Source organism: Truncatella angustata (assembly GCF_020726525.1).
Source record: "Truncatella angustata strain MPI-SDFR-AT-0073 chromosome Unknown BKA67scaffold_1, whole genome shotgun sequence".
Lineage (NCBI taxonomy): Eukaryota > Fungi > Ascomycota > Sordariomycetes > Amphisphaeriales > Sporocadaceae > Truncatella > Truncatella angustata.
The window spans coordinates 6,353,017-6,373,167 of NW_025763381.1; the positions used below are offsets into that span (position 1 = coordinate 6,353,017).

Below are 20,151 nucleotides of genomic sequence, written 5' to 3' on the forward strand. Positions count from 1 at the left end.
GGCCATCATAGCTTTCTCTCTTGTTTGTCTTTGTGAAAAGCTTGGGATGAATCGCCATCCCCAACCATCGGTGCTGCCTTCGATGGAAATCGATCTCCGATGGCTGTAAGTGTTGTGTGGAGGTCGCCATGAGTTCTACGGTAAACTTGGACCCAAGCGGAAATGATTACTGTTCACGAAAGCAGCAGCTATACGAACACAAGTTTCCATTGTTTGCCATTGTACTGTACCGTCTTCTGTCTCTGACACCTGAATTATCTGATATACGCCCCTTTTGCAGATGTGTCCTCGTCCGGCCCGTCGGAGTACCGTCACAACTTTTCCCACTCTTCGGAACTTGCAAACTGATCGTGTACCTCAATCCAGGATAAGCTGGGCGTATCTATAAAAGCTTGGCATATCTTATTTTAGCATATACTCACTCCTTGCTTTCTCGTGGCCATCCCGTCAACCCTCAATCTCTTCCAACTTATCCATAACCATATACGGTACTCGTTCGTGAAAGTAAACTTATTACATACTGGCAGGTCCACCCTGACTCATTTGAATACCCTCAGAGGTCCCCATGCCCTAAATTCATTCTTTCCAACATAGTACGTTAAAAAGCGTGGGTTTTTCAACTAAGCCATCACCTTGGCGCAGTGGAAGCGGTACGATCCTTTGCCTCCTAACACAATTATGATCCTCATTCTAACTTATAAATAGCGTCGGGCTCATACGCTACAAGCGACCCGAAGGTCTCAAGATCGAAACTTGAAGGTGATACACCAATTTTTTTTTTCTTTTCTTTTTGTGACATTTTTCGCTCCTTTCTTCGGTCTCAATGCCATCATATCGTGATTTGTTGTCTTGCAAGTCGTGCTGTTTTGTCCTCTGCTTATTCGACAGCATGGATGACGATATTTATCTTCCGACGAGGCCAGAACATACGTGCACAACATAGCTTCAAGTCTTCGTGGGTTGGCACATTAGGGACCGCTCCTCCATGCTGTATTTGATCAGGGCGAAATGGAGATAGGAAAAATAACGAAGGTCGTGAAGAAGTCCTACAGAATGACGGTGCTCTGATCATTGACTATCTAGGCCATCAATACTATACCGTTAACGATACACCGTTATTCGATATGGTGGAATCCTAGGGTAGTCGTTCGGATTACTTCGCGCTTCCCACTAGAGAAGCCCTCGTGTATTTCGCCATTTCCCTCCAACAGCACCTATGTACAGTCATGGTTGTAAGTCTTATGCTGAAACCATCATTCTCCACAACGTATCCATGACCATACCAGTCAGGTCTGTGGAAGACCGGAAAACTAGAAGCTTATCCACGTGTGTTGGTCAGGGTTTATTGTCAGCCATACATATGTAGCCAGCAGGAACACAACCCCGAATACGATGCTGCCTGATGGGATCGCTATCCATTTCCAACAAACATGGATGTGCCTTTCGTATCAAAAGCCTCGCCTCTCACTGTCAGTTTGGATCGGTCACACATAGCCTTGCTTACAACCTCGGAGAATTTGGACATCAGCCACTCTAGAGCATCATGCCGTTGACTACCTCTAGATTACTATTAACCTAGACTAGCGCAGATCCTCAGGCATTAGCAACCCTGTCGTTTCTGGACTTGCGATAGCTCGGCTGCTGTCACTTTATTTTCGGGTGGGAACAATTGAGCATAAGTTAATCTATGATACTAGGACCTGACTACAATGTTAATGCATCGGACTTTACACGTTCATTCAGCTAACGTTCTTCAACAAACTCGAGCATTGGTGAGGTGTTGAAATTCCTTTGGTGAAACTTCGATGGCCCATTTGGAAAGCTGTATGGAATATGTACTGCGATGATAATCTGAAGGACATCCACCATTCCATTCAATCATTTTTGCTGTCTTTGAACTTTTGCTCAGATCTTGTAATTATATTTGGTTTTCTCTTCTCTTCTTCTACCACGTTTCGCTCACTACACTCCGTCATCTGACCAGATATGTTCAATTTTGTTAACAGGGACTTTGTGACAAGATTCTGTATTTGAGGTGATGGTCACAAGCTCACTATTCTTGAAACTTGAACTCAACACCATGACTGATCAGTAGCCACAGCAGAGTTCCCATAGAAATAGAACTTGCGGACCTTCGCCACTCCTGTTGTTGGTTTTGATCGGTACAGGATATCATATCTGCATCGTCGCACTATTGTGTCTCACTAACCTAAAAGGGCGTAACACCCATTGCCCCATATCCTGATTGAGGAGGATACCTTCTGTTGCTGGTTTATGCTTTGTTGGTTCGTCACCACTATACCCAGCATATTTTTGCAGTTTGACATTCTCGCCTCGAAAGTGCCCGTACCTTGTGAATACTGTCCTCCGTGGTATACACGGAACATTGCAGGCCTCATCAGGACATCTGATGGAACGCTCCCACTCGCGGACTAGATGCAAAAGTGCGATTCTCTGGCCCCGACTTGTTTTAGAAGATCCATCAACCAGAAATGTAGCGTAATTATAACTAATTTCGGATCTTGGCATGGTCATATGGCGATAGGACTTGAAGTTGGGTATATGTCTTAGGCAATGCTAGTAAAATAACTGAGAATCTAGATTATTATTAAAATGTGCCAACTTAGGTCAAACTTCACTGCATGGCGGACGAGAGACCCTTTTCTTCTTCTTCTTTTCTTCTCGCTTAGACATAGGTAACTTCGTGGTTATCGTATTTGGTTCGTTGGTTTCGTGAGGTTCATGCCTGGCAGGCAGAATACAATAATGCTGATCTCGAAACCGCAATAGAGCAGACCCTTGTGTTTTCGAAATGTGTTGGGAGAGAAAAGGGCTTCCAGCACTTCGATGGCGACAATGTAAAAAGCCTAGGCCTCAACACGACAGTGTCTATCTGTGTGAAGTAGAAGGGATTGCAGTCGCAGGTTAGCAGTGAGCCGGTTACATTTTACAATCACAGTATCTTTCATGTTCATCTGACGATCCCTGGCATTGGATTCTGTGGCTCTGATCCGCGAACAGCACAGTGTGTCGACGTGCAAATGCTTACTTACTTTGAACTATTACAAAAACCGATGGATAAATACTTGTTTCGCCACGTCACGGAGATCTTCGGCATCAAGGACGCTGGGGGGGGGGCGAGGCAAGAAGACTGAAATACTGCAAGACCATGGCAAGGCAGACATACATGATTGTTTGTTATTGATATGAATAGCCAGGCTGCATATTTTGGACTGGTCCTTGGAGTTAACATTCAATGGTTGTGAATGGTTAATTAAACTCTAGAAAGCTCGAACCGATTGACACCCTTGTATTGGTTCAATGACGATGGGCATTGTAAGAAAGGCAGAGACAGTTCGGTCTGATCTTTCATGGTTGTAGGTGGAGGATGGCGTTGCTTTGAAAGCACATTTTCCAAGTGGTACTTGCCTACAAACTTATGGGGTCGGCCGACGTTGCCTGCAGACACGCGTTGCTCGTTCACGATCCGTCTAGGGATAGGACAGAGGTGAAAACTGGACATGGAAGCGTGAAACACAAGCAAATGCAAAGAGGATTTGATAATAGATGTAATGCAAAATATTATGTACCTTTGATATCGTCAACAATATGTATGTCCACACACTCGTGAATGATTCCAAAAAGCGTCTTGCTTTCTGATCGTTCTTCAACAGCGTTCCCCGAAGATGGTTTCCATACCCAATGTTCTACATTACATTCATTGCCCTTGTGACTAACCTTTCTACCTGGCGGTTTAGATGGGCACCACAAATTCAGGCTTTCTATGCTTGGCCCAATCCGAGACTAGGAAATGTCAAGCAACACGAAACGCCGGTGACCAACACTTTAAGATGTCAAGCATCCAAAGGTTTCCAAGTCCAGCCGCCTCCGGTGGCATACCCCGAATCGAAGGACCTTGGGAAGCAAATCTTGTCGAGGTGTTGCGAGGGAAGATCAGGTCATGCCACGTCGAGAGATGAGTCGATGAGCCAAACTCTGATATTTCTATGGGCTAGCCCATCCACCGGCAACATCGACCCACTCAGCCAAGCAAGAGCCTTCCTTGCCTTCGACATCAACAATGTCGGTATCACAGCGGCATCGGCAGCCAACACCGTTCTCCTTCTCCGGGTCCCACTGGTCCCAGTACTCGTCTTCCTCCTGACGCTTCTTGTAATCGGTTGTGGTCTTTTCCAAGAACGGATCACGAGGAAGCTGACGGGCTGGAGCGTTGGCGGGGCAGTGCTGAATAGTGGTGTGCCGGTACCCGAAATCTCGGAAGTAGTGAATATCCTTGACTCCAAGGAGGGCGCCGGCAGCCAGCGAGTGGATTGGAGCATCACCCCACTGGTCCAGAATTAGTATCATACCGTACAGATGCAAGAGAAGAAACACATAGAACTTACTCGCTCCATCCAGAAACCACCGCTTCGGTCTACCATCTGGAAGAAATCCTCGTATTCCTTGCTGCGGAACCAGCTGAGCTTCGCAATTTCGAAGTTGGACCAGAAATGGCACATATTATATTTTTCACCTTCCATAGCTTCAGGGTCGATCTCGGGCAGGCTGTTGGCACCAGGGTCGCTGCGAAGGATCTCTTCGGGCAACGGTGGCTTGTAGTTGGGATCGTCTTCAGGCTTTGACACCTTTGGTTTCTCCAAAGGCTCGACAAACATCTCCCAGAGACCCTGAGACGTAATGTTGTTGAGACGCTTGTAAGCAGAGGCATAACGGAAGATGTTGGGCACAGTTTCCTTCAATTCCTTGACGGCAATGGTGAAACCATAAGTCTTGTTGCTCTCAATCATCTTCAGGAAGGGGTCGTAGGTGATATCGCAGAAGTACTTGATCTCGGGCTCCAAGCGCCAGTACCATTCGTACTTGGCGAGGAGAGGGTGCTTGTAGAAGAATCCAGAGTAGAAGCGGCACATGGAATGGTAAGACTCGAGACCACCGTACATGACAGCGGCGTCTCCCTGCTTGGCAATGCCTTCTTTGGCGATCTTGGGATCTATCCATTCAGGGTATCCCCACATCTCAGGACCGACTTTGCCAAACTCGACCTCTCCCGAAGTGTAGTTCTTGACAACATCCTTAAAGGTCTGGTTGAATTCGCCATCGTTGAGGAAAACGTATGGGTAGTGGTACCAGCGGTTGAAATGTCGCTCGATGGACTTGACAGACTGGATTACACCATCGAGTTCCTTGTTTCGGGCAAGTACCACAAAGGCACCATTGGCTCGCGGCTTACTTGTGTCGGGCTCGAGACATCCGGTGACGAATACCTTGTCGTGTTCCTCGCTAATTTTTCTGCGGAAGGCCATGTGTCAGCGAGGTACAGGCGAGACAGGAAAGCGCAATGGCCACGATACATACCTAATAGCCGGCGGCGCACCAGCGGGCATCAATATCCTGCCCGGTGAGCTGGGATGTCTGACGAACAGGACCAGAATCAAGATAAGGACGATGCACGGGAAGAGGACAACTACTCCCAGAGGCACCGAGATGCTGGAATTGCCTTTTAATCGGAGAGGCCTCTTCAAGAATGCCAAAGGCGATGCAAGGCCTTTCGATTTGGATTTGCCCTTTTCATCGCTTGTCGGTAGTTGTGATGTTACAGACGGCACGCGCTTGTAGGCGCGCCGAAAGAGATCCATGGTCATGGATCTTTGCCAGCGATGTGCTGTCGTTAATCCAGGTTGACCCCTATTTTTATTTTATCTTCTCGATGTCGATGTGACCGACGGCAAGAGAAATGCTCCTTGCCCACTTGCTATCTCTGTATGCCAACCGTAGTATTGGTACAGGATAGAATGCAGTGGGGTGGCGGCAAGGGAAATGGAGCCCCTCGATGAGGCGGAGGTGGTGCGAAAAGATTTGAGGCAGTCGGACGTACAAACTGCGCAAATCTAATCTGCTCGCCGGTGGTTTGCAATTGGAAGAGAAAAAAAAAACCCCGTGCAGATGCTGTATGATGGAAAGCTGATGGAGGCGCAGATAACGCGTCAGAAACTTGGCATCTGTTTCAACGGGGGATCTGGCCAATTGGACCCGATCGCTCTTTTAGTTGTACGTTAATTGATGTCGCCTGAACCCGAACCCGAACCCAGCGACCAGCAATGAAGAATGATTCAGGAAGGATGATGGGAGCAGAGCTGCCGGCAAAGCTCAGAGAGTCTGGTAATGCCAGAAGGGAAATATTTCAAAATAAAATACAATACGAGCAGTTGCAGCTGGGGGACCAGGGAGGACAAGATTTTGGCCGCACCAAGCTGTACACAGGTGTGACCGTGACCTTGCGCCAGCGAGATTAACTTACTCAGGCCCTGTCAGCGGCTCGCCATTGGATCCCGAACTACCTCATGGCGTTCCCCTTCCCCTAACCTACGCAGAAAAGGAGGTGTGGTTAGCTTCGTTCGGCCGCATCAACCTTCTGCCGACCCCTTTGCTGAATCCTGCGTCGCAGGTAACTTACTCCGTACGGCGTACGTACGGGACATACAGCTGACAGTACATACATGGGCACAGCATGCCAGATTTAGAAGTCTGGAGAAAGGCGCTGAAGTCTCGAAGCTTTTAGTGGGCAGCGATACATACAAGGCTCAGCCCTTCAGACACGAAAGTTAACGACCAACCTAGCTACCTACTTGGGCATGTCAGCATGATCGCATCCACCTGTTGAGCAAATATGACATTGCATGCACACTGCGAAAATACGATTTACCCAAGCGTTAATTGAGTGCTTATCAATTCTGCCTGTACTACATCACATGGCAGGTCTCCACCATCAAACAAGTTGGAGCCAACCTTACGGAGTAGATGGCGGGGGGGTTGTACACGTCTAACCTAGACTACAAGTAATTGTGTTGAAGAAGTGCGCTAAAGAAATGCGACCGGGTACCAGTAGACCTCTTTGCCAGCCAACCACTTAAACCACCACCCCTTCATGTTGAGATCCAATTGTCAAGACCAGTTGCCATCATGGTAATTTGAAAGAAATCGTTGTCCAGTCAATTAGAAGAGTTTCAGCTGCTGACAACTTCCTTAGGGAGCATTACTACATAGATCAGCATGCGGTTTGTTCCTGTCCTGATGCACCCAGACATATTAGCAGAGCGATCCCTCGAACGCTACAACATCCTCAAAAGGCTTGGTTGCAGCCGCGCATTCTCGTAACACGGCATGCCGCATGAGAGCTATACTATCTTCTTTCACTGCGCAGATCACGAATACTCAAACCCCCTTTCTTCTCCTTCCCCCCCTTTTCCTTTTTTTTTTTTTTTTTTTTTTTTTGACAATCATATTGACTTATTTGCTTCGAGAGCCCTCATAGACTTCCCACCAGGTACTGATGAACCCGCTCTGCATTCCGCCGTTATCGTTCTTCTCACTTTTCCAGTAGGTCGAAGGCTAATACATCAACCCCAACATACCTACCTTCCAACTACCCAGACTCTCTTGGTGGTTGTTCATCACATTCAGATCCTTTTTTCTTTCTTTCGTAGCACCTATTCTGAGGCCCACCGCATCAGGCAGGCCGGCAAGGTGCAGCTATCTCCCGTCTGGGTTGGCCCGTTGTGGAGTACTTCATACTCAATCGATTAGGGCTTAATGATCAATAAATATATACACCCACAGCAATAATATATCGCATCGCCTATATGGTGAACCAGCAGCACTAGTGGTTTAGTGGTAAAATCCATCGTTGCCATCGATGGGCCCCGCGTTCGATTCGCGGCTAGTGCATCATCATCTACTTATCTTTTTGTCGTTGTTGTATGTTCGTATGAAGTGTCATGGCCACCCATCATGCAGGACGGCGGCATCCCTTTTGCTTCCCTGTCCCTCCAGCCCAATCCATACTTCTTTTGAAAGTAACTTAGGCTGCATGAAAGAAACTTCGGATGTTGGTTGATCCGCTCTTCCAAATGTGTTCTTCATCGACCTTTCTTTGTGTGACACCTTACAATTCGGAGTCATTTTCTGCCCTCTCTAGCGTGTCTACAGAGCCAATATTGCCTATCAGAGACAATTATCTCTTTGTGACTGGTTCACGGTACTCCCAAAGACTCACCGACTCATCTTAAAGAACTAAATACCAACTCTGAATGATCAAGTATATTGGCGAGTTGTACGAGCCAGTTAGTTCTCCTTGTCCACCTTTTACGATCAAAGTATCAAAACTGAGAAGGCAGAAAAGGCAACGGCAATAAGATGGTACTCAAGCGGCGTACACTTCAGACCTGCTTTGGGTACGTCTTGTCACTGTCGTACAGCTTATAATCAGTATCTGGGCACATAGGTCTGCTTCTTGGAGGTGTTATAGTCACTTATGTGAGCTGACGTGATATTTTCTGGTCCCAGGCGGCTATGAGTGAATTGGCAAGTATTCTCGCTATCTTCTTCATCCCCGAGACTATTCACCGCAAGCGGTGTGTCTTCGCTCCCAAAGATAAGCAAATTCGGGAGACTTACAGTTCACTCAACACACTTGAGCTGCTGTCACTATTTCGAAACCTAAATACCTTGCTCATATCGGTTGCCTCTTGCTCAATTGTGTGGAACATGTACTCGTTCCTCGTTCCCATGGTATATGTCATCAATCTAAGGTTTGGCCTTATGACACCGTTGCAGTCAGGTCTATTCGACCTTGGTCCGGGATCTGGATAATTTCTTGGCGCCTTCTTCAGGCGCAGGCGAGTGAATCACACTGTTGAAAGCTGAATTCACAAGCGAAACGGTCATCGAAATCTCGAAGATAAACCACGCAGCGCGGTGTCATGGATGGGAATTACTGCGCCTGTATGCATGTTGACTTATGGCTGGTGCTTGGAGTGTGATAAAGGTGGTATCCCCGTGATCATTATTGTAATGTTCGCGCATGGCTTCTGTCCAATAATGGTATTCTCAGGTGAGTGTTTATTCCCATTGCGCAGCAATTAAAGACCTTGCTAATTGACGTACATGTCATGTCATCACGGTCAGCCGAGATAACATATTATTTTATAAGATAAACATTTGGGGCAGTGGAAGCGAAGCCCTACTTCCTGCGATTGAGCAAATCGGTATCGGCACTTTTAGGACCGTTTCGGCTAGGTTTGTAGATAGAGCAGTAAGCAAATTTCGGGATTATCTTCTACCTTTCAACATGTCTAGGCCGTATACTGCCTGATAAATGATCATGCTCTTCATGAATGTTTCAAAACACCCCCGAATACTCCCAGATTCATAATGAATAAGTCATTACTGACTCTAAATGCTGTAGTGTGGTAGCAAACTCCTCGTCATACATGACAAAGTACCATTCGCGCATAAGGGCATGTAATGTATGTATATTCAATAAATAAGATACGATATTCATACGTTTGCCTAAGGTCCTTAACTAGCCTAGATAAGCCGCTTTATAATTACATCCGGTAGCTAAAGGCAGTGCTGTGAAGCAATCATGCACAATGACTAGTCACATCATCTGAGCGTAGTATGGCACAAATCCACGTATAACCTAGCCCTCCCCATCCTGATCTTGTTGTCTCCAATCAATCTCCCTTCTAAACCCCTTATCTACTACACGGTATGGTAATCTAGCTCCTGACTGGTGGGCTTACGCCATGAAAATGACTGTGCCGCAGGAGATTTGGAATGACCTCCGCGCCAACACGGTCTGGTGCAAGCCCAAAGCCGGAGGTCAGACCCACATTCCTACTCCGGTAATAAACATCAAAGCTTCTCATCTCGGAGTTGGGGTTGTGACCTTTAGACCCGGATTTTGTGCTTGGTGAAGCCGAAAAGCCGTCTGGATATGACTCACTGGCCGGCGCTGTTTACGTGAATAAATAGCTGAGTGTGTTCTGCCAATTTGTTGGGCTTATATATTCGGACAACACTACAAACAACACACTCGTACATCCACCTTACCATTCTTAGCCAATTGCGGAACTTCGCTGATAAAAATCAATCCATCACTTTCAAAAGACCGCAGATACATCATGACATTCAACAGAATAGCGGTCTATGGCCACAGAGGCTGGGTCAGCTCGGCCGTTGTCGAAGCTCTCGCAGCTTCTGGTGCGCCTGTCCGGGTTCTTTACCGGCCTGGCTCAGACGTCTCATCCCTTCCGACCACATCGAATCTGACCAAAGTGAAAGTAGATTTAGAAGACATACCTGCTGTAATAGCGGCACTCCAAGATATCGACATCGTGATGTAAGCCGCATTCCAGGACCTCTTCTCTTTCTCATATTCTATATGGTCTATTGATACGCAATCCATAGCGGCCTCCTTGGTCAGAAAGGGGTGCCCTTACAGCATGCATTGGTAAAGGCTATCCCAAATACCAATGTCAAGCTCTTCGTGCCGTCCGACTTGTCAATTCGGAATGATGAGCAGGGTATGCGCGTCGATGTCAATAAAGTCAAGGACGACGTGGAGAAGGCGGCTCAGAAGGCCGGTATACCGACCACTGTTATCCTGCCTGCCTGCTTCGCCGAGTCTTCTCTAGCTACAGGGTAGGTATTCGAGCCTGAGACCGTATATTTCATACTGATACTGGAGTGTCCGTTGCCAGACTGCTGGGTGTCGATGTTACCGGGAACAGAATCATCTACACTGGTGATAGTGCCCATCAAGAATTAAACGCCTGGTAGGTCAGCAGAACATGGAGCAAGGCGCGTTTTCAAGACTAGAGAACTGACTTTGTCCCCCACAGCACGAGAAGTTATGTTGCAGCCGCATATGCATCAATCTTCGCCAGCACGCCTGTTTCTCAGTTGCTCAATCGACAAATTGGGCTCTCAGAGGTGCGTGCTACTGGAGTAGAGATTCATGCTGCTCTTCGAAGGAAGCACGGCGAACCACCCCAGATCATTACCCATACACTGGAGCAAGTCGATCTTGAGATTGAGACACGTGCTGCGGCTGGATCGCCATTAGCGCTGGCATATTACTGCCGCAAGTCCTGGGCAACTGGCCGACTTGTATCGGGCATCGGTAAGGACATTTGGGAGGTGCAGGGTTTCTGTAAGGCTACCTTGGATGATTTGATTGTCAAGGGAAAGCTTGGTTCCTACAGAGAAATCCCATCAGAGGCGTTAAACGCAATCAACGCTACGTTTCAATAAGTGCTGCAAGATCACTGAATGGAGTAATGACCATATTCAAAAACTTGGACGGTTCTTTTTGTCATTTGTATCTGCAGGGTGTCATACTTGTGATGGAAGAAACACAAATTAATGACAATTTCTTTCTCTATTGAATGATAAATGCTTCACTACACAGCCGGTAATTCATAAGTGGGAATGTACTTCGACTATTATGTTTCTGGGTGTTTTATTTGGGGACAGCGATATCATCCTCCCATTGGTCAGTCACAGCACCATGACTAGCATCTCCAACCAGGCGTGCGTATTTCGCTAGCACGCCTCTCCTAACGCGAGGGGCTGGCGGCTTCCAAGCCTTCCTACGCTCATCGAGCTCCGCATCATCGACGTTCGTGATATCGATTCGGTTCCTCACCGCGTCGATGGTGATCGTATCACCATCCTTGACTAGTGCAATTGGGCCACCACGAGCTGCTTCTGGTGTGACGTGCCCGACGATAAAGCCGTGACTGGCTCCGCTGTATCGACCGTCAGTCACCAACGCAATATTGCTCAAGCCAGCTCCCATGATTGCAGCAGAAGCCTTCAACTGCTCTGGCATACCTGGGCCACCACGAGGCCCCTCATACCGAACGATAAGCACTAGATTTCCCCCGCGGGGGATCTCACCACGAGTCAATGCAGCATTCAGCTCGTGTTCTGCATTAAACACTCGTGCTTCACCTGTAAAGCTCAAACCTTCTTTACCAGTGATTTTTGCTACAGCCCCTTCAGGTGCAAAGTTGCCCCGGAGGATGCGGATGTGACCAGACTCCTTGATAGGGTCAGATAAGGGACGAATAAGCTTCTGGTCTGGCGGTAAACTTGGCCAGTCTGCAACATTCTCAGCCAAAGTTTTGCCGGTGACAGTTGGAATGTCTCCATTGATGAGGCCAGCAGCAATGAGCATCTTCAGAACCGAAGGTGTTCCGCCAATCTTATAAAGGTCTTCCATGTAGTACTTTCCACTTGGCGCTAGGTCCGCCAAGAAGGGCGTCTTGTCGCTCACTCTCTGAACATCGTCGATGGTCAGAGGCACTTCCGCTGTGTTGGCCATGGCTAAAAAATGCAGCACACCATTCGTCGACCCACCGAGGATCATGGTAATCACCAAAGCATTCTCGAACGATTCTTTGGTGATAAGATCTCGTGGGCGGATGTCCCTAGCCATGGTCGTCTTGATCACCTCGCCGGCACGTTCGCACTCACGTGCTTTCTCGGGTGAGAGTGCCGGATAGGAAGATGAGCCCGGTAACGTCAGTCCCATCGCCTCGATAGCAGTGGCCATAGTATTTGCGGTATACATTCCACCACATGCACCTGCCCCGGGACAAGCATGACGTTCAATGTCTGACATGACATCGCTCGGTGTACGGCCCTCGCTACCAGGGTTGGTCTTTGCGTTCAACCGCCCATAAGCATAAGCGCCAGATGCTTCATAGCAAGTACTGATGTTAATCTCCTTTTCCAAGAGGTTTGAGTTGCCTTTGCGGATCGTGCCACCGTAGATCATGATAAATGGCCGATTATGGCGTGCAGCGGCCATCACGACGCCAGGCATGTTCTTGTCACAACCTGGGATGGAAATATTCGCATCGTGGTGTTGAGCACAAGTGACAGTCTCAATACTATCGGCAATGAGGTCACGGGACTGTAATGAGAAGCGCATCCCTGGCCGCTGATTAGCATAACACCGGTATATAAACATTGACTTCGCATGCTCGAACATCAGCGTTGTAGGGGATATGGGAGAAAGAATTTCTACCTTCGCCTCCCATAGTGATGGCATCCGATACACCAACCGCGTTGTACTGCCATGCCAACATATCCTGCTTCTCGATGGACTTCTTCACAATCTTTCCGAAGTCGAGCACTTTTCATCAGTCAGCTTGGTCCGCACATGTCACTTTAGTAATATCACTTTGGTAATATCACTTTGGTAATATCACTTACAATGAGTGTTGCAAGGATTCCCTTCCCACCAAACCGTGGCGACACCAATTTGAGGGGCCTTCTTCATCATTTTCTCATTCGGCACGCCTGCTCCATAGAGCATAGCCTGTACTATTTAGTGCTAAGATTTCCACATGTGCTTTTATAGCCTGCTCGTTAACGTGGAATAATTTACCTGAGCTCCAGGAAAATCATGCTCTCTAGTGATCATATGCGACCATCTATTCAGGGCGTCGCCGGGTGGAAGGCACTTGAATTGGATGTACTGGGGGTCAGACTTTGGATCGACCGACCCGGTACCCTGGTCCTCGCGAATGTCACTCATGATGATAGCCTTAATCACTTCCGAGTCGTTCCAATAGTTCGTTATTGCCGGGCTTTATAGAGGGACGCTGCGGGGTAGCTGCCAGCAACGAGGATGCAATTGTAACAGGGGTAAACTTGGGAGCCAACAATTTTCAAAGTAGGATTGCATGCGAAATGCAAACTGAGCAGATAGGTCTTGATAAAATTTTGCCAAGTCAGAAATGCTCGACCAAGTATGGAGGGCATGTTTTTTCTGTCGTCCAATCCTTCCGAGTCTAATTGTGATGACCGATAGTCGGTCGTGGAGATCTAATGGAGGGGGACCGTATCTAAGTACCACTGTGGATCCGTGACTTCAACTCCGCATGAATACGGCAGTTTACGGCGACCATCACCTCATAGAGGGAAAGGAAGTGGAGTTTTTGGGACATCAATGTGTAATTACAGTATGACGATTGTGTTCTGCTCGACAACCCGGGGAATCGTGATGGCATTTTCCAGATAATGTGGAGTTATATCTTTGATGGAAACAAATTGACTATAAATAGCATGTGCGAAGCCCCACAGGAGTATATCATGTGCTCATGGACCCTGGTAACTGATGTTTGCTGTTTGTGAACATCATTGCTTGAGATCGTGAATCGTTACTGCCCCCACATAGAACACTTTAAGCACCTGAAGCAATTTGTTTGGCTGGTTGGATTTCAGCGCAAAAGTAGCATGGGACTTGGCAAGTGCTGTATAACAGGGTTTCTTTGATATTCAACTCTCTTGAGCTCATTCCTAATGTACATCGGTCTTGATACCTAAACATCTTAGGTCAAAGTCATCGTCAATCATGGGAGCGGAAACAAGGAAACCATCTCATCTCATCGTGCATCCCAAATCTGTCGCTCCAGAATCCCCGATGACTGAGACGCAGTAATACATTTCTGCATCGCTGCACCGTCAGTGGTGCTCTGAGGCTCTTCATTCAGCGACAAACTTTTTTCCTCCTTCCCATTGAACTCCGTGCAGCACGAGATCTGCTGAGACAGAAAAAAATAATTTAGAAAAAGAAAACGGCTGGAAACAAATCGGGTTGTCAAATGAAGTCAAAAGAAGTGAAGCAAGAGCCGGGAGCCTCGGATGGTCTGACCTGAAACACCCTCGTTAATGCAATCGAGGCTGGAACATTCTCTGGTATTTCAAATGTATGAAAGCTATGTGTTTGCACACATAACCCTATACTCTTTTGTTTTTGCAAGACAGACTGCCTCAATGGTAGCAAAGGAGCAGAAAGTCTGCTCCAATACTCAATTTCAATCAATTGTCGACATTTGAGGTTTTAAGCACTAGCCATGACGCCAACACTTCTCTCTTCTTCAAGCCGCCTGACCATTTCACGTTCTTTAGGGCTACGCGGATTCGCATCGATTCCAAGAATTGCGCTGATACGTGTCTTGTCCTGCTTTTCGTAGACCAAATCGCGGTCGTTGGGGCTGACCATGGGTGAGATGGGGGTGTGGATACCAGCGCTGAGAATGTTGGCCTTCCAAGCCTGCTCCAGGACGATCGGGCTTGTACCAACACCATAGTCGTTGGCAATTGCATTCCAGAAGGAAGATCGGTGAGCTGAGTAGATTGACTGCAGTCGGGGAATGTCTACATGAGTAGAGGGCGGCGGCAGGCCACAATCAAGTCGTAGTGGAGCGCTATGAATAACAGGAGATGGATGCGGAAACGGCGAGGGACCCAAAGATCTCGCAGTGTCAGGAATCGGTGTTGGATAGCCGAGACTTGGAGACATGGCGGCAGTTGTCAGGTTCATGGCAGCCGGCTTAGGTAGGATTGCAGGCAAACGCGGCGAAGTATTCATGTTGGCCATAATGCTTGGAAGATGGACTGGTCCTGGAGAACCCGGACCATAACTCCCAGCACTTCCGGGAGGGGTGCTGTCTCGTGAAGAGCACTCATGAACAGGGGATGGAACAATGGCAGGTAAAATTGGTGACTGGCCTGAAGAAGAACCGGAAGAACACGAAGTGGTGCGCTTGCGGCGGTTACTTCCGTGGCTTAGTTGATGATAATGTAAGCGACAAGCAAGCTCAGTTTTCTTCAGATGAGCAGCGATGTGCTTGTATGGCATTTTCTGCAGGCGAGTCTGAAGTAGGTAGACTTCCTATATCTCTCGGTTAGTCACACATTTTCGCATATTTGTGGCGGAAGCTCGATTCCAACAGACACCGCCGACTACTGACCTCATCTTCGCTCCAAGCCCTGCCTCCACCAGTAGATGCAAGCTTCCTGTTCTTTGATATGCCATAGTCATGGCGGTCGAGCGCGTCGCTGTTAGGAGTATAAGGTGTTGTGAGATGGGAGGTGAGCTGCATGGGGGGCGACATGTTGGCTTGCAGAAATCTTCAAAAGTTGAAGCGATTTTGAGACGGTGCGGCCGAAGAATCGAAATTGTAAAGTTGTTCTTATAACGGAAGCAGTCCTAGCTGCTGAAGAATCGAAGTTATCGAATAAAATGTAATATAATTTTGGAAAAAGGTATCAGACGGCTGTCGTGAAATCTCAGAGTTTCTGACCAATGTCTTTCGGAATCGGACTGAGCGAAGAGTCGATGAGCTTTTACTACGGAAAGAGGCACATATGAAACGATATCGAAATCCGAGACGAATGTTGGACTGTATTGCAGACCAGATCACACCGATGAAGAATATAATTTGTTTTCCAAAAAGAGCGTAAGCAGCCAAGCCAGTTGGGCAATGAAAAGAGCGTGGTCGCTAGCTGCGAAAGAAAAGGAAAAGAAGAGGCCGCAACAACGTCGTGATCGTGCAGAGTATAATCTGTGTGTGGAAGAAGGAACAAACAAGAGCGAAGAATGAGGGGACTGCAGCTAGTAATAATGCATTTGCTGCTTCACCATATTTCGGCAAAGACGTATGTATCCAGGCACACGATCAACCAGGACCAGGATCAAGGGTGAGCAATGGATGCAGGGCCTTGCACACACCGCAACAAGTGGCCTTGTTACAAGCCTTCCCAGCGACCACAAAGACGACATGAGGTGACCGTGACAGGGGTCAGAAGCATAATCTTGGCATGATCCGCTTGGCTGCCATCCATAGTACCACCTAAAACAGTATATCCTAGCCATATCGAGTTCGGGTTGAGAAGGACGTGCGCACATGCAATTCGGGAACACCGTTCCTTAACCCTTTCCAGCCTATCGGCTAAGAACTCAATGGGCATAGAATGGAGAACGCATCCAAAGGGATCCGAGATGAGCAAAGCAATCGCTTGACTGTAAGATGCTGCACCCTGGTACCTCTATCTCAGTAACAAACTCTTGTTGATTAGCGAAATCTGAGACACTACCCACAGACTTGGAAGAAGAAGAGAACTGCTAGAAGCACAAATTCATGACGTGATACACAAGGCTCAACGGCAGCTTATGGTAAAGCCGTAACAGACACGGCATGGACCCCGCAGATGGTGATTGTCAAGACAAGACTGGAAACATGTATCTCTCATCTGTCGTTATTTTTGTTCTCATCCTGTGTTTGTTCTATGTAGCATCGCCTGGTAGTAGTGGCACCAGGGTGTTTCGTTCGATGGTAGGTCCCAATAGCGGCCATTGTCATGTCCCAGACGCGAATTCTGAGTTAGGAGATCCCAGCTGAGAATGTTTTCGCTTTGCGAATACGCGTGTCGTCCTCTATGTAAAGAACGCAACGGGGTTCTCGCAGGGGATGCTGGTAGTTTGGTGTCGCGACACACAATCTGATGTTGACCGACTGCTCAGATAATGTCGACTGCCGCGTGACCTCACAACCCACGGCACCAGCTGTAGAGGCAAGAGTATCATGGGAGTCTCGCATGCGAAGGAACGTTGGGAAGAGGGTCTGTGTTTGGTGTTTTATGATGGGGGGATTATTGTAAGGACGTTGCTTCAACGTGTTACAGAGCCGCGCTTATGGATGTCACAGGGGTTGTTATTGGATCTTTGAACAAGGTTGGCCCACTGACCCCAGTTCTCCGGCCCATCGGTTCAGCGGCTCTGCAGCAACAAGATTTAGGCCTGAAGCAGTCCTTGGCAGCCTAGAGCTGGCACCCCTGTCCCGTGTGTGTCCCCTGTCAGCTTTGTTCGAGGGGATCTCGAGTTGTCAACATTCCCTCGAACCCATCCAAGCCCACATGCTATATTGAACGTCGCGGACTTGGACGTTGCGCTATGTTGGCCTGTCAATTGGAAGCGCTACTGGTTAGTAGGTGGAGCTTGAGTGTGCCGATGTTACTGCGTACTGTCTACCGAGGTGGTCTACCGAGGTCATCCTTCGAGATTGGAGAGACGGCGGGTACGACGTCCCACTACGATGGTTTGATATCTCTGTTTTTCAAAACAAGCTCAGCGTACATGTTTCAACCATTGAGGCTCAAAACTAACAACTACACCGATTTGTGCTTACTCCACAGTTGCAACAAACACCTCTGTAACGGTATTGACAAGTTCCACCGATCTGTCTTGATCTAGTACACACTACGCACAATAGTTAATGGTTTCTGTTCCTCGTGTCAGTCAACGATAATAATATCTACTATATGCGTATCTTTTGGCAAGGATTCTTGGCATAGGTTCATCTCATACCTTCGTCGCTCACCTCCGTTTGTGTCCTATCACTAAGCGGCTATGGAGTTCTTGACAGCAATTCTTCCCACTTGGCATGAGAAGTTAATGCGAAAAGCCCAGTTGAACCAAGAACATCTGAACTGCTCCAGCCAGTAATCATGCATCGTGCCCCTTCCACACTTGAGGGCCACGAAACTCGCCAGAAGCTTAGGACTGAGAGTCAACCTCAGCTGGGTATCACGCCTTACCCGATATGCGCGTAATTTACATCAGACCATCTCGCATTGCCCACAGAAGAAGAGTTTGTGAACCTGTTTTAACATATGGAGATCATCTTGGATTGACAGCTAGAATCTCGAGCGCTTTATCAAACAAAATCGTCAATGGGACGACGGCACCTAAAGACTTTCCTTGCTAGGAGGGGATGAGAATAGATATGTATTATCGGCTATGCCGTATCATCCATTCATCATGAGTCTAGGGCTTTTTATCTAACCTTACATGGCCCTCATAGTGAGTTTTATTGAAATCAAAACCAGGGATGCTGGACAATTCCACGACTAACAAAATTTTTGTCGATGGTGAAGAAACGTTGATGAACCACGGCCGTTACACTTGCCACGTCATTCTTTGCTTCTGCACTAATCCCGCGGCGAGTCGCTTCATTGAGCTTCACATATATGACTTACTTTTCAAAGCACTCATATTGTAGAATTATCTGATGCCATAAACGTCTAAATATACGCTATTGGAATCTTCAAGTCCTTCTGAATACGAAAGTATATGGCTCCAAAGAAGCCAGTCAGAAAACCCGGGGCTTTCAGTACTGTCGGCTTTTTCTCTCCGAAGGCAGTATGGGGTAAGCATTTCCGCCATCAGGCATCATGAAGACATCGATTCCCCGCACTATCTGCGACAGCCGTTCTCTTCCACGGGTAGGGCCCAACATGATTTCTGCGATGTTATTGCCACCAACCAGGTTCTGCGAATAAGGCAAGTAATCGTGGCAGTCGATCATCGGAAGCCCCAGACGCCGGGTCGCTTTAGGTGAACAAGGAGCGTGTGCGCTCTTCTTAATCTGGTCAGGGTGTTTGGATTGTCGGTATCTCACCTAACGCCAATTGTAGTCGTTCATGAAATGTGGTGTGAAGGAGGTGTCTCCGTTGCTCGCCTGACCATATAAGTCACCCTTACGTGTTGAATAGCCAACAGGGATTTGTGGCCAGCATCCGTTGTTCGTCTGATTTATTCTCACATCTTTCGCGAGCCTTCTTTGATTTCCGGTGGGGTTCTCTGCGATCATTTGACGGTACGATGACTATACACTCTAACTATGCCCAGACAATCAATTTAACATTGCAAACTTAAATAACAGTCTTGTCAGTATCTTTGGACTGCTCAATCAACTGAGTAATCAGGAAGCCTTCTAAGTGCTATAGCTGCGCCGGCCGTCCATATCATGCGGAAAGTACAAGACTGCTCCAACCAGCAGTTTCATCGCCAATGTTCCATAAATTGGGATATTCAGTTGTTGTTGTGTGCAACCGTGTAATGTCCAAGTTCCAGGCCTATTGAGCTGCGATGACAGCCCGGAGCCAGTGCGGCTTTGGCTTGCAGGTTGTCAGGCAGGCAAGTGATAACCGAGAATGCCAAAGGACCCCCGCCCTAAACTTTAAAACCGTAGAGACCCACACAGCCCTCCCCAGGCTTAATCCCTGCCACATCCGCAGAGCCGCTATTCTAAAACCTCTTTCCGACAGTCTCAGACCTGTACGGTTTCATTGGTGATGCTCAAAACCCGGCCTCATTTTTTACTTCAGCATGAACGTCTCTGTTTTGGACATCGATATCTGGTCTAGCATCTACTCGGCGCATTAAGCAAGGAGTTATGATCTTCGATGACAGCGTATGGGCAGTTATCGACGATTCCCAGCATGGGAAAAGATCAGACGACAGCGGCACACCGAAGTTGAGGCCGAACGGCCAGATATCTCTACACCCGATAGCTTCATTGGATTCAAGTATGATCGAACGTTAGGTAAAAGTATACGTATGCTTGAAAGAATGAGTGTAAATCGTATCGTATTACCACCCGTTGCACACATGCTTCGGTCACGGACTTGATCCTTGATCGCCGA

At 47.7% G+C, this 20,151-nt stretch overlaps 6 protein-coding genes, 1 non-coding gene and 1 pseudogene across 8 annotated transcripts; 5 read left to right on the forward strand and 3 right to left on the reverse strand.

The window, feature by feature from the left end:
- Window positions 1-627: 627 nt before the first annotated feature.
- Window positions 628-765, forward strand: BKA67DRAFT_t18 (annotated as a pseudogene). Its single transcript has one exon. The product of its transcript is annotated as a tRNA-OTHER (tRNA).
- Window positions 766-4,005: 3,240 nt separating this feature from the next.
- Window positions 4,006-5,657, reverse strand: BKA67DRAFT_653973 (glycolipid 2-alpha-mannosyltransferase; the record flags this gene model as incomplete). The annotated part of the gene is made up of 3 exons (XM_046106481.1): window positions 4,006-4,347; window positions 4,407-5,310; window positions 5,377-5,657. The coding sequence occupies 3 exons, from the start codon at window positions 5,655-5,657 to the stop codon at window positions 4,006-4,008; spliced, it is 1,527 nt and encodes a 508-aa protein (XP_045964949.1).
- Window positions 5,658-7,675: 2,018 nt separating this feature from the next.
- Window positions 7,676-7,746, forward strand: BKA67DRAFT_t19. The gene has a single exon. It is a non-coding gene; the product is annotated as a tRNA-Gly (tRNA).
- A 603-nt stretch (window positions 7,747-8,349) lies between these two features.
- Window positions 8,350-9,320, forward strand: BKA67DRAFT_549288 (uncharacterized protein). The gene is made up of 2 exons (XM_046101572.1): window positions 8,350-9,112; window positions 9,266-9,320. Exon 1 carries the CDS (start codon window positions 8,371-8,373, stop codon window positions 8,668-8,670), a length of 300 nt encoding a protein of 99 aa, XP_045964950.1. The 5' UTR covers window positions 8,350-8,370; the 3' UTR covers window positions 8,671-9,112; window positions 9,266-9,320.
- A 402-nt stretch (window positions 9,321-9,722) lies between these two features.
- BKA67DRAFT_549289 (uncharacterized protein) lies at window positions 9,723-11,232 on the forward strand. Its single transcript, XM_046101573.1, has 4 exons — window positions 9,723-10,204; window positions 10,273-10,506; window positions 10,566-10,640; window positions 10,707-11,232. The coding sequence occupies exons 1-4, from the start codon at window positions 9,987-9,989 to the stop codon at window positions 11,116-11,118; spliced, it is 939 nt and encodes a 312-aa protein (XP_045964951.1). The 5' UTR covers window positions 9,723-9,986; the 3' UTR covers window positions 11,119-11,232.
- Window positions 11,233-13,689, reverse strand: BKA67DRAFT_549291 (dihydroxy-acid/6-phosphogluconate dehydratase). Its single transcript, XM_046101574.1, has 4 exons — window positions 13,265-13,689; window positions 13,090-13,195; window positions 12,902-13,009; window positions 11,233-12,807 (listed from the first exon to the last, which is right to left on the reverse strand). The coding sequence occupies exons 1-4, from the start codon at window positions 13,412-13,414 to the stop codon at window positions 11,327-11,329; spliced, it is 1,845 nt and encodes a 614-aa protein (XP_045964952.1). The 5' UTR covers window positions 13,415-13,689; the 3' UTR covers window positions 11,233-11,326.
- Window positions 13,690-14,722: 1,033 nt separating this feature from the next.
- Window positions 14,723-15,779, reverse strand: BKA67DRAFT_530906 (uncharacterized protein; the record flags this gene model as incomplete). The annotated part of the gene is made up of 2 exons (XM_046099305.1): window positions 14,723-15,556; window positions 15,636-15,779. 2 exons carry the CDS (start codon window positions 15,777-15,779, stop codon window positions 14,723-14,725), a joined length of 978 nt encoding a protein of 325 aa, XP_045964953.1.
- Window positions 15,780-17,587: 1,808 nt separating this feature from the next.
- BKA67DRAFT_549295 (uncharacterized protein) lies at window positions 17,588-18,167 on the forward strand. The gene has a single exon (XM_046101575.1). It carries the CDS (start codon window positions 17,618-17,620, stop codon window positions 17,915-17,917), a length of 300 nt encoding a protein of 99 aa, XP_045964954.1. The 5' UTR covers window positions 17,588-17,617; the 3' UTR covers window positions 17,918-18,167.
- The last annotated feature ends 1,984 nt before the right edge of the window (window positions 18,168-20,151 follow it).